Here is a 12,370-nt window from a genome sequence, read left to right on the forward strand (position 1 = left end):
AAATAATGAATGAATGTTGATAAAAACTTGGTTTTATAAGGAAGGGAAACGGAAGTGACGTAAGGCTGTTGTGCTTGATGGCTCCGCCCACGTGCGCCATTTTCTCGTCTTGGACCTCTCAAACGAAAATCTTTAACATCAAAACGCATATAGTTTGTGTTGTTTTAACCCACTTATGTTAAGATAGATGTTCAAAAAATGAGTAAGATTGGCGAGAGGGCTCAAGGAACAGGAGTAAGTTGTGATATTTAACTGTAAACAATTAACGTACCGATAGGATAACACGCACGTTCTAAGGATTCCTCTAATTATTTTACCTAGCGATGACATTTTGCTGGTTTTGGGCCAAATATATTCTTGCTTTAAAACTATTTGTGAGATTGCGTTTCGGTAACTGATTAAAATTATCTGCTAAAATGTTTTAGCGGGCGCTATTCAACTTGGTAAATAATGTTAGCTTCAATCACCACAGAGTGTTATCCTATATTGTGTCTTATCTACTATTGCCAGCAGCATTTTCTGGCTATTGAAGCTTAGTGTCCCCGTATAATGATATTATTATTATTATTATTATTATTATTTTTTTTAATGTATTTTATCAATTCAGATGTAGTAATGAACTCAATATAATTTTGAGGCGGTTTGACCTACAAAGTCTTGTTATTTTGGGTTTTTGAGTGAATATGTCTCAGTTATGTCATCAAGAGGTCCCCTCTCTTTATCATCCCATAATTTTTTTTATTAATTGTATATTAGCGTTAGCATGAAGTTAAATTTTTTTATATGTTGCCAATGAAGTGCCTGGTGAGTGTATCTGGATTATGTTAAAAATTTCAAGAAGATGGGAAAATGGCATTATATTCGCATGTAAATACAAGTGTTTGAATATTATAATCTGTTTAACCTCTCTGGAAACAGGTGTCATACTCCCCATCTCAATTTGAGGACGCAAATCCCTGGCTGCAGACGTCAAACTCCCCATCTAAATTGGAAGACGAAAGTTCCTGGCAACAGGATTCCTGCTCCCCATCTAAAATGGAGGTTGCAAATCCAACTCAGGACGAGCCAGAGTTTGGAGCAGGGTCCACAAATGAATCTCAAGCCTTTGAAAATTCTGGAACCACAGCCCCCTCGCCATCAAAATTAGGGTATGTCATTTTTTGCGGTTATTCACTAGTGAAATGTCTTTGCTTTCGACCCTTGCCACCTAATGATTACATGCAAGCCCGTCCTGGGGGGAAATATTGTGTTATACTCAATTTATACTTAAAAACTTTAACATATAAAATACTAAAATATATATGTTTTCCTTTTTTTGCACAACAGCCCGCCCCCACCCTCTCTGTCTTAGCAGAGAATGGTTTTGACCCCGCTCCGGCGCACTCAAGGCTACACTGCGTACGTTCCCTGAAGCAGGAAATTAAAATCTGTCATTGTTATAAACTCTAAACATGGCGAGTTGTCATAAATCGGGTGCGCAGAAAACATAAAGAAAAAGAGATGAAGATCATAGAGGGAAACGAGAAAAAAATTAAGTTTTTAAAAGGGGAACAAGAAGGCAGAGAATTAGGGCTAGAGTTGGCTATGGACGGTTATGTCGGTAAGTGAACAACAGCCGCTAAAAAGGTTGTTCCGATCATGTTTTTTGGCTCCCGATCCAATCCCGATCGTTTTAGTTTGAGTATCTGCCGATCCCGATATTTCCCGATCCGATTGCTTTTTTTGCTCCCGATACAATTCCAATCATTCCCGATAATTTTTCCCGATCATATACATTTTGGCAATGCATTAAGGAAAAATGAATAAAACTCGGACGAATATATACATTCAACATACAGTACATAAGTACTGTATTTGTTAATTATGACAATAAATCTTCAAGATGGCATTTACATTATTAAGTCTTTCTGTGAGAGGGAACCACGGATAGAAAGACTTGTAATTCTTAAAGGACAAATGTGACTTTGTATATTGTGACTAAATATTGCCATCTAGTTTATTTGTTGAGCTTTCAGTAAATGATACTGTAGCCATGCCCAAATGCATGATGGGAAGTGGAACCATGACTGTGCGTAGTGCTACTAATTGATATATCTTCTCTGCGTTGGGAAATAACATGGAGTGTTAAGAAAAAGATCAGTTACTACCTTGCTTCCCCACATTGCTTCCCACGATATTTCTAATCGTAGGGAGAGGGATTGTAAGGGTTTAGCCAATTAAAAACAGGGTCCTAAGGCTTCCAAATTTCACTCATTTTACGCTGCCTTTTAGCTCTCTATATAGGTAAAACGGCGCCATTACAGATTGAGCGCGACAATGCGTGAGTGGGTCGTGCAACGCATGCATTAATTGCGTTAAATATTTTAACGTGATACATTTTTTAAAAAATTAATTACCGCCATTATCGGGATAAATTTGATAACCCTACCTTAAGCAGAAACTTAAGACTCTGGATGAGTGTAACATATTATGTCTGCAACGTTAAATACAATTAGAAAACGATTTAATTTAAAAAAAAAAAAAATATATATATATATATATATATATATTAAAAAAGGCGTGACCGATATTTTTTTGCCGATTCCGATACTTTGAAAATGACGTGAATGCCGATCGATCGGGACATCTCTAGCCGCTAACACTAAACGTTTACATTCGCGATCACCGTGACCAAAGCCTGATTCAAGTCTGTCACCGGCTGCTTGTAGCTTATTGAGCTGCGGTATGACAAGACATGCTGCTCGCGTTGAGCCGAGGAGAGAGAAGGTGATGGGAGATCAGGTGCGCGAGGCTGAACAGACTCTGGTCCGGCAGTTGGATGTATCTTGGGTTTACATGGGTCTACAAAGTGTTTATGTTGATCTATACACACTGCTACGCATTTTCGTGTCTTTGCCAGTGACTGTAGCTGGAGGAAAGAGAGCCTTCAGGAAAATGAAAATAATAAAAAAACTACCTACGCTCCACTGTACCACAGGGCAGGCTTAACAACCTAGCCATGCTCTCCATTGAGTGTGTGCTTGCTCAAAAACTGGATTTCACTGATGTTATAAATGAATTTGCTGTGAAAAAATCTAGGCGCATCACTGTTTGAGGGCTTGATAACCCCAGGGATTTTGAGGGGGCAGGCACAAGATGTTTTGTGAAGTTATACTGTTTTGTTGCTTAGCAGGCAGGCATATGTAACACAGGCTTTTGTTTTTTGTACCAAATTATAAAATAATTGTGGACAACTAGGTTCGTCTACTCGAGCTTAGTGGAGTGCATAAGTTGAGACAGACTGCAAGAGAGCTTTATATTGCCAGCTTTAGTGAAGAAAAAAACACAAACTTTATACATATAAAAAAAACACATTTAACACATATACACATTTACAAATTATAGTTGGCCAATAATCACGTCAATATATTCGGTTTGGGTGCACCCTTCCAAAGTTAGAATATTTAGGAAGTACCTTTTAGTCTAACTGGAATTTCTGATTTTCAATCTATTGCACCAAAAATAGTGGCACAATCAAACTTCTAATACCCTTTTTTCTTCAGCATGGGAAATTGTTTCCAATCCTTATGCAAAATTACACATGCGCAATTGTTCAGTCAAAATTGTCCTAACAAAAAGATATTAAGTTCACAGTTCCCGGGATATTAATCAAAAGTCAAAAAAAAAAAAAAATGGTCAAAGTCCTGTCGATGTAAGGCACAGTGTAATGCTGAATGGTGAGGTATTAGCTCCAAGTTTGTTTGTTTTTTGTCCTACCATACCAAGAGAATGCAGCAAGGAGGTATCCAGGTTATCTCAATCTAGATCCAAGTGGTTAGCTCGCCATCAAAATCCAGAACAGTTGGTCCAATATCCAATCTGGCACAAGACCAGTTGAAACAAGGTCGAAGGAAAAAAAACCTGACTGATCTCTCACACCGTGTTTTGAACACAGTTGGGCCGCGTTTTGTCGCTCCACGCGTTGGTCTTGCTGTTTTTCTTTTCTGTAAGATAAGCTTTTCAGGTTTTGTGTTCACTCGCCTGTTAGGCAGTTCTCTGTCTGTCTGCGTCTCAATTGTGTTCTGCAACCTATCATGCTACCAGCTGAAACATACGAGGGTGGGACTTCCTGCCATAAGAGCAACTAACAGGCTGAATTATTGCTTGCAATCATTTTATTATTTATTATTTATCATTACTTTGATAAAAAAATAATTCAAATTAAATGTGAAATAATATATTTAGGAAAATTTGATACAATTACGTACACATTTTTTTTTATTGTGCATTTTTGCTCATGTGGGTTACACATAGCACTCTCAGTTGTATGGTATTGTAGTCTACATGGGACAAAAGATGGAAATTGTTTATATTGTGTCACATCACATTACGGTCTGTGAAATGTAACTGTCCATCTCAAATTAAATAATTTTAAAAATTACACTGTCATTGCTTGCAAAGAGATAAAAGTACTGCATATGTTGTTGTGACAAGCCGGTGACAGGGGTAGGGTGGGGGGAGGGCTGTAATGGTCTCTTGTCCTGGGCTCCTGCAAGTCTGTTGACAGCCATGATTACATGTACTGCTTTCCTGCCTTTTTAGGTCTTCGACTAACAATGACTCGACCCAAAACACGAATCCTTCAAGCTCTCCATCGCAACCCACGCAACCACAGGTGGGTAGAGTGGCCAAAAAGTTTACTCAAGTAAGAGTAGCGTTACTTCAAAATAATATTACCCAAGTAAAAGTGGTCGTCACTAGGCCTGTCGCGCTAAAAAATTTTAGTGTGCGATAATTTCTCATAAATTATTGTGATATTATTGCTGATTCAATACATTTAATGTTCTGGGGGAATTTTTTTTTTTTTTTTTTTTTTTTTTTTTTTTTGCAAACGAGCAAAAATTAAATTGCCATCATATAAACATGCATTTTAGGGCATAATATCTATGTGCTTCTTACTGATCTGAAGAAATTTAGTATAAAAGTGCTGAGAACAATCTTTACTGTTTGTCAAGTGAGGCGGGGCACACTGTTGATTGCTAAAGCTCTCTTAGCAGCTAGGTTTACTACATGAGCAAGACATCCTATTTGTGGTCCGAATCCATCTGTGTCACGTACTGAATTAACAATATTTGCAGCATTATCTATAGTCAATGGTATGGATTGATTTGGCCTTCTTAACTTCCATTCAGTCATGGCGGTTTATAATTCATCATTGTAGTATATGGACTACGTGTCCCATAATCACTCTGGGCTCACTTAGCCAATGGCATGGGACGTAGCACATCTAGTTTGCTATTTCATCATATGTAGTGTGTGCGCGCATTAAAAAAGTTAGCAAACGCCACAGAAGTCACGTCTGTTCATTACTGCACAACACCAGCATATGACAATCGACTTTTCATAGACGATTTTGAAGCACAGCGCTCTTAATTTGCCACTCAAATATCCGGTGTTGTGCCGAAAAATAGCTTCCCCGTGTGAAATGTCATCCCTGACGGGAGTGCCCTCACGTCAACAACACCGGCACGCCGGAGATCGTCCGCATTCAATCCGGAGCACTCACGCGGCCGGTATTCGTTGAACAATAGGATATAATGGATATATTTTTTGCCGGACCTGGAACGAAGATGCATTTTGTGCAGTTGGTAACAAGGAATCCGAACTTTTAACAGCATGTCTACCGCACACACACACGCACGTGCACGCGAGATAATAAATCGCAGCGGAAAAATTACCGCCTTCATTTTTATTTATCGTGCGATAAATGGAGTTATTGCATATTGCGACAGGCTTAGTCGTCAAAAAAATTGACTCAGGTACAAATAAAACAGTGTTCGGTGAAAATGATACCTAAGTAATGAGTAACATTATGAGTAACTACTTACAGTGTAATATTTTTTCAACTAGCACTGCAGCTATCGATTATTTTCATAGTCGATTAATCTATCAACTATTTAGTTCTAATAATCGGCTAAGTGAGTTAGGATCATATAATGGGTTGCAGAATAAATTTTAGAAAATATAATACAAAGGCTTTCTAATACAGTGGTACCTCGACATACGATCGCTTCGACACACGATCTTTTCGACATCCAACGTAAAATTTCACTCGCCATTTGTTTCTACCTCCGACGACATGCTCGAAATATGACGACATCATAGCACAGCAAACGAACGCATGGCGGATTTTCTTGTGTGAGAAATCAACAAAGGTTTCCAAAAAGTTGGTACAGTTGGTGAAACAAGGAAAAAAGAGCGCTTACCTTTGAAATGAAGATGCAAATTATAGAAAAATATGAGCATGGGGTGCACATCCGTGAGCTGGCTCAACAATACCGCTCCACGGTCCTCTTTTGACCACCGTTCGCCAGTTTTTATGAGTTAAGGTGACAATTAGTATTGTGGTAACATCGCCAAGGAAATCACCAGCTTCATCACGTTTTTATCATTTATTTAAGAACTTATTCAACACAAAACGCCCATTTCCCTCTGCAATTGACTGTGCTCTCAAGAAAATGAAAGTATTATTTCTACCGCACTGACCTATCTCACTGTGACATCAGCCCCGCGGTGCGTTCGGGTACAGCAAAAAGTGTCCGCCACATTAGAATCAGATTCGTTGCATTATTTACAGGAATCATTATTAATTATTATATTATTCCGAACTTATTTGTTTTGCTATGTTTAATTGCCATTTGTAATAGTACCAGCAGTATTTATTAAGGATTTAGTGTAGGTTTATGGGCTGTGGAACGAATTAATGCAATTATAATGTATTCCTATGGGAAAATCCTGCTCGACATGTGACCATTTTAACTTAAAAACAAGGTCCTGGAACGAATTAACTTCGTACGTAGAGGTACCACTGTATTGCACTTTCAAAAGAGCATTAAATGCAAATACAAAATAAAAGTCCCGAGTGTTTCTTCAAAATATGCAGAATTTCGCTTTAATTTAAAAATAAAAATGCCTGAGCTTAGCCTCAAACGGTATAAAGAAAATAAATGAGGATCCAAGTACAGCAAGGGAATAATTGGCTAACTGGCATTGCAAAAGTCCGCTAGCTTAAATGCTGCAAAATGCAAACTGTTTTTTTTTTTTTTTAAACAATGCTTTTAACAAATCGTTTAAACCTGTATTCCCACAAAAAATGGCTATATACAGTGCTGCTCGAAAGTTTGTGAACCCCACAGCGATGGTCAGATTTTTTGTAAAAAAAACTAAAATAACCTTATTAAATGTTAAGTTATACCCAAATCCACAATACTGACATTCCAAATAATGGACTGAAACAAAAGAAATAGTTATATTGTCATTCTTTATTTAACAAAAGTGGTTGATTTAAGAAAAACTCAGATATCATGTGTGCAAAAGTATGTGAACCCCTTCAGTTAATAGGATATTGCGCCTCCTTTTGCAGAGATTACCTCAACCAAACGGTTTCTGTAGTGACTAATCAGCCTCTCACATCTACTTTGGGGGATTTTTGCCCATTCTTCCTTGCAGAACGCAGTCAGTTGAGAGAGGTTTGATGGGCGTCTGGCATGAACTGCTCGCTTCAGGTCCCGCCACAGCATTTCAATGGGATTTAGGTCAGGACTTTGACTGGGCCAGTCCAGAACACGAATCTTCTTCTTTTTCAGCCATTCCTTGGTTGTATTGATGGAATGCTTTGGATCATTATCATGTTGCATGATCCACCTTCTGCCAAGCTTTAACTTCAAAACAGATGGCGTCAGGTTATGTTCTAGGATTTGACAATATTCCTCAGAATTCATGATTCCCTGGACTATGTGGAGTTGTCCAGGTCCTGAGGATGAAAAGCAAGCCCAGATCTTGACATTCCCACCTCCATGCTTCACTGTTGGGAGAAGGTTCTTTTGGTGGTATGCAGTGTTGACTTTTCGCCAGACATGGCGGTTTTGGTTGTGACCAAACAGTTCAATTTTGCACCTACATCAGTTGATGAAAACTCTTTTTAATTTAGTCTCGACAACACAACTGTTAAAAAAAAACAAAAAAAAACTACTGAATTGATTGATTAGGAAATCAGGTTGAAATAATAGAAAATTCCAAAATGTTGAGGGGGTTCACAAACTTTTGAGCAGCACTGTATACCTACGAACTAAATTATGAAGGCATAAAAAAACATTAACTCAAACAAAAACTTACCTAATGTTTTACTAAATATTAGACATCAATTAATGTTTCTAAGCTAAAATTGATAGACATTTCAAATAATAAATATAATTCTTTTTATGTCTGGGTTGAAATAAAAGTGGTTGTGCGGTATCTGTAAACTGGGGTCTCATAGTTCGGTGGCCATGAAACTGCTTGATTGATTGATGGCAGCATATACACATATTGTTCTATCAAATACAGCAGTTTATTTTAAAGAGGGGTGCAAGAGCAGAAACTGTTTTTTTTTTTTTTTTTTTTCTCAGCCTTGTCTATGTTTTCCGCCATACATGCTTATGGCTATGGCAAATCATTTTGACACGTTTTCTCTATGATTACAGGGTGAAGAGACAAAAGAACCAAGCCATCTTCCTGTTGCTAAACGGGTATGTGAACCTTCAGGCATGTTTTGAGTGAATGAATTGTAATATTTTTAAAATGATTGTGATTTCCTTGCTAGCCTGCCGCAATTAAAATAGCTTGGAGGTCCTTTGCTGTCAATGGCAGCCAGAGTTCATCTTTTTAGTGTAATTGTGTTGGTTTTACTCGAGGAAATCTGTTAGAGGCTTTGTATGTTTAAAAATAAGTTCAAATTCATTAATATATTGATATAGTCATTGAGATGAATGGAGTACAACTACAGAAAATGAAACTGTAACAAGATCATTCACTGTCAAACCTCCTAGTTCAAATGGATTGGACGTCCATCACAGTCAATGGTGGCCGATATGTTAACTAAACAAAGCAGAAGAAACTACTTGTTCAGAATTACATAGTATTTTCTTTGTCCCCCAGAATCAACAAGTAAAAAAAATATTTTTGTCAGCCTTCAATTGGATGACTATTTTCCAGCAATAGGTGGCAAGATTATAAATTGACATTTCTTGTGAAACTGTCATTAAAATGTCATCACCATTTTCTTTCGATCCTTCTAGGCAAACCCAAATCCCAGCAAATGTTTAGGTGTATTTGGCCTCAGCTTGGAGACCACAGAGCAAGACCTGAGAGCCTTCTTTTCCTATTACGGTCCTCTAACCGGTGTCACCCTGGTCCTCCACCAACGCTCTGGTCGCTCGCGGGGCTACGCTTTTGTTAACTTTGTGAAAATCGAGGATTCCAAGAGGGTAATTTGAAATTGGTATCCTATTTTTATTTGGTTGTGATTACTAGAGCCCACCACTAGATGTCAGTCTTATCACGAGCACCCAGTTGATGCTGATCATTAACTTTCCTCGTTTGTTTCTCAGGCAATGGAGCAAGCCAATGGTATGGAGTTAGACGGGATGCCAATTAGACTCGATTACTCCATCACTAAGCGGGCTCACTCCCCCACACCTGGAGTCTACAAGGGAAAACAACCCATGTAAGAGCAACACTGATGTTTCAGTTTCACTTCATTTGAAGTGGGAGAGCTGACATTGATGAGTATTTCCAAATTCAAATAGCCAGTTTTTCCCTATTCTCCGAGATTCAAGTTTAGTCTTAACCCCAATACAGTGGCACCTCTACTTAAGAAGTTAATTTGTTCCAGGACCTTGCTTGTAAGTTGAAATAGTCGTATGTCGAGCAGGATTTTCCCTGAAGAAAACATAATTCCATTAATTCGTTCCACAGCCCAAAAACCTACACTAAATCCTTAATAAATACTGCTGATACAATTACAAATGGCAATTACACATAGCAAAACAAATAAATTATTTATAAAAACCGAAAATAGTAAGGATTCCTGTAAACATGTAACGAATCGGGTTCTAATGTGACGTTCGTGTTTAGCGTACTGTACCTGAACGCACCGTGTCTCTGACGTGACAGAGAGGGAGGGAGGAGCGGTTGAGATTTTAAATGTTTTGTTGGGAACACCGTCAACTTCTGCGGACAGTACGCATGTTGAGTTCTGAAATAAATGATACGAACTTGAAGAAGCTGGCGATTACAATAATAATAATTGTCACCTTAACTTATAAAAACTAGCAAATGGAGGTCAGAGAAGAACTGTGGAGATCTTAAACATTCTACGGCTGTATTGTTGAGCCAGTTCGCGGTTGCGCACCCCAGGACCATATTTTTCTATGATTTCCAACTGCATTTCAATGGTAAGCGTCACCTTTTTCCTTGTTTCACAACCTGCACTAAGATTCTTGGAACCTGCGTTGATTTCTCTCACAAGAAAATCCGCCGTGCGTCCGTCCGCCACGATTTTATGTCGTCAAATTTTGAGCATTTCATCGGATGTAGAAACAAATGGCGAGTCAAATTTTACGTCGAATGTCGAGAAGATCGTGTGTCGAGGTACCACTGTATTTTGTTTTGCCTTAATCTGCCATTGATGGCAGTGGACATCCAATCCATTTTAAAATTTGCTCTCACGATTAATCTCACCGCCATATTTGTTCCAGATTTAATCTATACAGGGAAAAGTGTTCTGTCAGATTGTTTATCTCTTCACTCAATGAACAATTGTTGCTACTTCAATTCTTTTTCCAACAGAGAAGAAGAAGACGTGAGAGGGTACTGGAGAGCACGGGCTTCATACCACAACAGAGGCTACGACCGAGGCCACGACCGCGGCTACGACCGATACCACGACCGCGGCTACGACCGATACCACGACCGCGGCTACGACCGATACCACGATCGGTACTACGACCGTGGCTTCGACAGGGGCTACGATAGACGCTACGACCGATATGACCGATATGACGATTACGATCGCTGGGCCAGGTAATTCGTCATTTACGCCGCGTAAATATCACTCTACTAGGTTTTTCAACTCTTCATGTCGTGATGCAGTCGCAGACACTCCCCTTCGCCGGACTATGGTCGAATCAGACCTCTCTTACGCTTCAGCCCAAGTAAGCAAAAAAAATATACGTGAATGCGTTTTTATATATAGTCAATCCGGTTCGTATAGGTATTCCAATCACATCTGTTCAGTAATACCACTGATTCGCTTTGATGTGTTTTCTTTTCGCAGGGCGCTGAGGTGCAGCGGCTGAACGAACTAGCATGTCTTAATTCACAGCCCGCAGTTGTGTTTTACATGCAGATAGAGTTCTCAATTGTAAATCATTTCCACTTTCACAGTGTGAGCGAAGAACTCTTTGTAATGTATCTTTTTTCTAGTTGCCATTCACTTTTTTTTTTTTTTTTTTTGTTACAATGACCTCAAATGTTGTCGGTGGCGACTGAGTGAGTCTTCTGAAAATTTGGCTACTTTGTAAGGCCTACATTTGAGAATTAAAGATCTCACACTGTTTTTTAACCATTTTTTTCATGTGTCTCTGTGTGTGTATATTGAAATACAAAGATGAACTTTCTAAAGTTTCCCATCCTTTTGGCTCTAATATGCATTACAATCGAAGTTTGGTTGAAGTTCTATGGATGGGAGTTGAGATGTGTGGATGAGGTGGGGCGGGGGGTTCACAACAGGGGGGACGCCAGGATGGTGCTGGTGTTCACACACGTTAGGGTTAATGTTGGGGTCGGACTTGAAGTACATGATGACTTCTGAAAAAGTTTCTACACAACTTCATTCAAGTCAATAAAACAAACTGAAAAAGGCTCTTGTTATAACTTTATTGGTTGAATCTCACTTTATGAAGTCAAGTCAGAATTCTAAACAGAAAGCTAAGTGTTCAACTGTATTTATGGAACACCTCACATGATCATTACAACGGTTTCATGTGAACTAGATTTGATAACTGCAACATATGAACATGGACAAACATTTCCAACATTGTATCAAGTACACATGAACCCATCAAATGAACCTTCAATCAAAATTTCGAAAGTCAAGCGACATTAACCAAGTGAGGAGGAGAGATTTTAACCCATGAATGCGGTATGTAATAATGGAGCAGCTTATTCAAATTGGGTTGTAATAGCTGCTGACATGTCACGGGGCCCCTCACAGTTATGCATCGCTTCACTTTGATAGCATGGAAAGTTCTAAAGTTCAAGGGTCAAAGTATGAGTCGTTTGATCACAAAGATTGGTGCAAGATCTTCTCTGTCTAGAAGTTTCTACTTCTGTTAACTCCTTACTTAAATAATGTCTTAAATGAAATAATAAGAGTTTTTTAAAGTTCTTGGAATTCCCTGACTGAATCATACGGCCATCAACAACCCTGAATGCAGATAATGCCCATGATTTTATGGTCAGTCGTGAAGCAGGTTGTCTTCAAGGGTCATCGGCTGATAGGCAGATCAAT

The 12,370-nt window shown here is 38.7% G+C and overlaps 1 protein-coding gene across 1 annotated transcript; it reads left to right on the forward strand.

Annotated features, from left to right (window-relative positions):
- Nucleotides 1-77: 77 nt before the first annotated feature.
- Nucleotides 78-11,420, forward strand: tra2a (transformer 2 alpha homolog). The gene is made up of 9 exons (XM_057827212.1): nucleotides 78-234; nucleotides 919-1,148; nucleotides 4,582-4,654; nucleotides 8,502-8,546; nucleotides 9,096-9,284; nucleotides 9,408-9,523; nucleotides 10,648-10,881; nucleotides 10,951-11,012; nucleotides 11,135-11,420. The coding sequence occupies exons 1-9, from the start codon at nucleotides 199-201 to the stop codon at nucleotides 11,140-11,142; spliced, it is 993 nt and encodes a 330-aa protein (XP_057683195.1). The 5' UTR covers nucleotides 78-198; the 3' UTR covers nucleotides 11,143-11,420.
- Nucleotides 11,421-12,370: the final 950 nt, after the last annotated feature.

Source organism: Corythoichthys intestinalis, chromosome 22 (genome assembly GCF_030265065.1).
Source record: "Corythoichthys intestinalis isolate RoL2023-P3 chromosome 22, ASM3026506v1, whole genome shotgun sequence".
In the NCBI taxonomy this organism is placed as follows: domain Eukaryota; kingdom Metazoa; phylum Chordata; class Actinopteri; order Syngnathiformes; family Syngnathidae; genus Corythoichthys; species Corythoichthys intestinalis.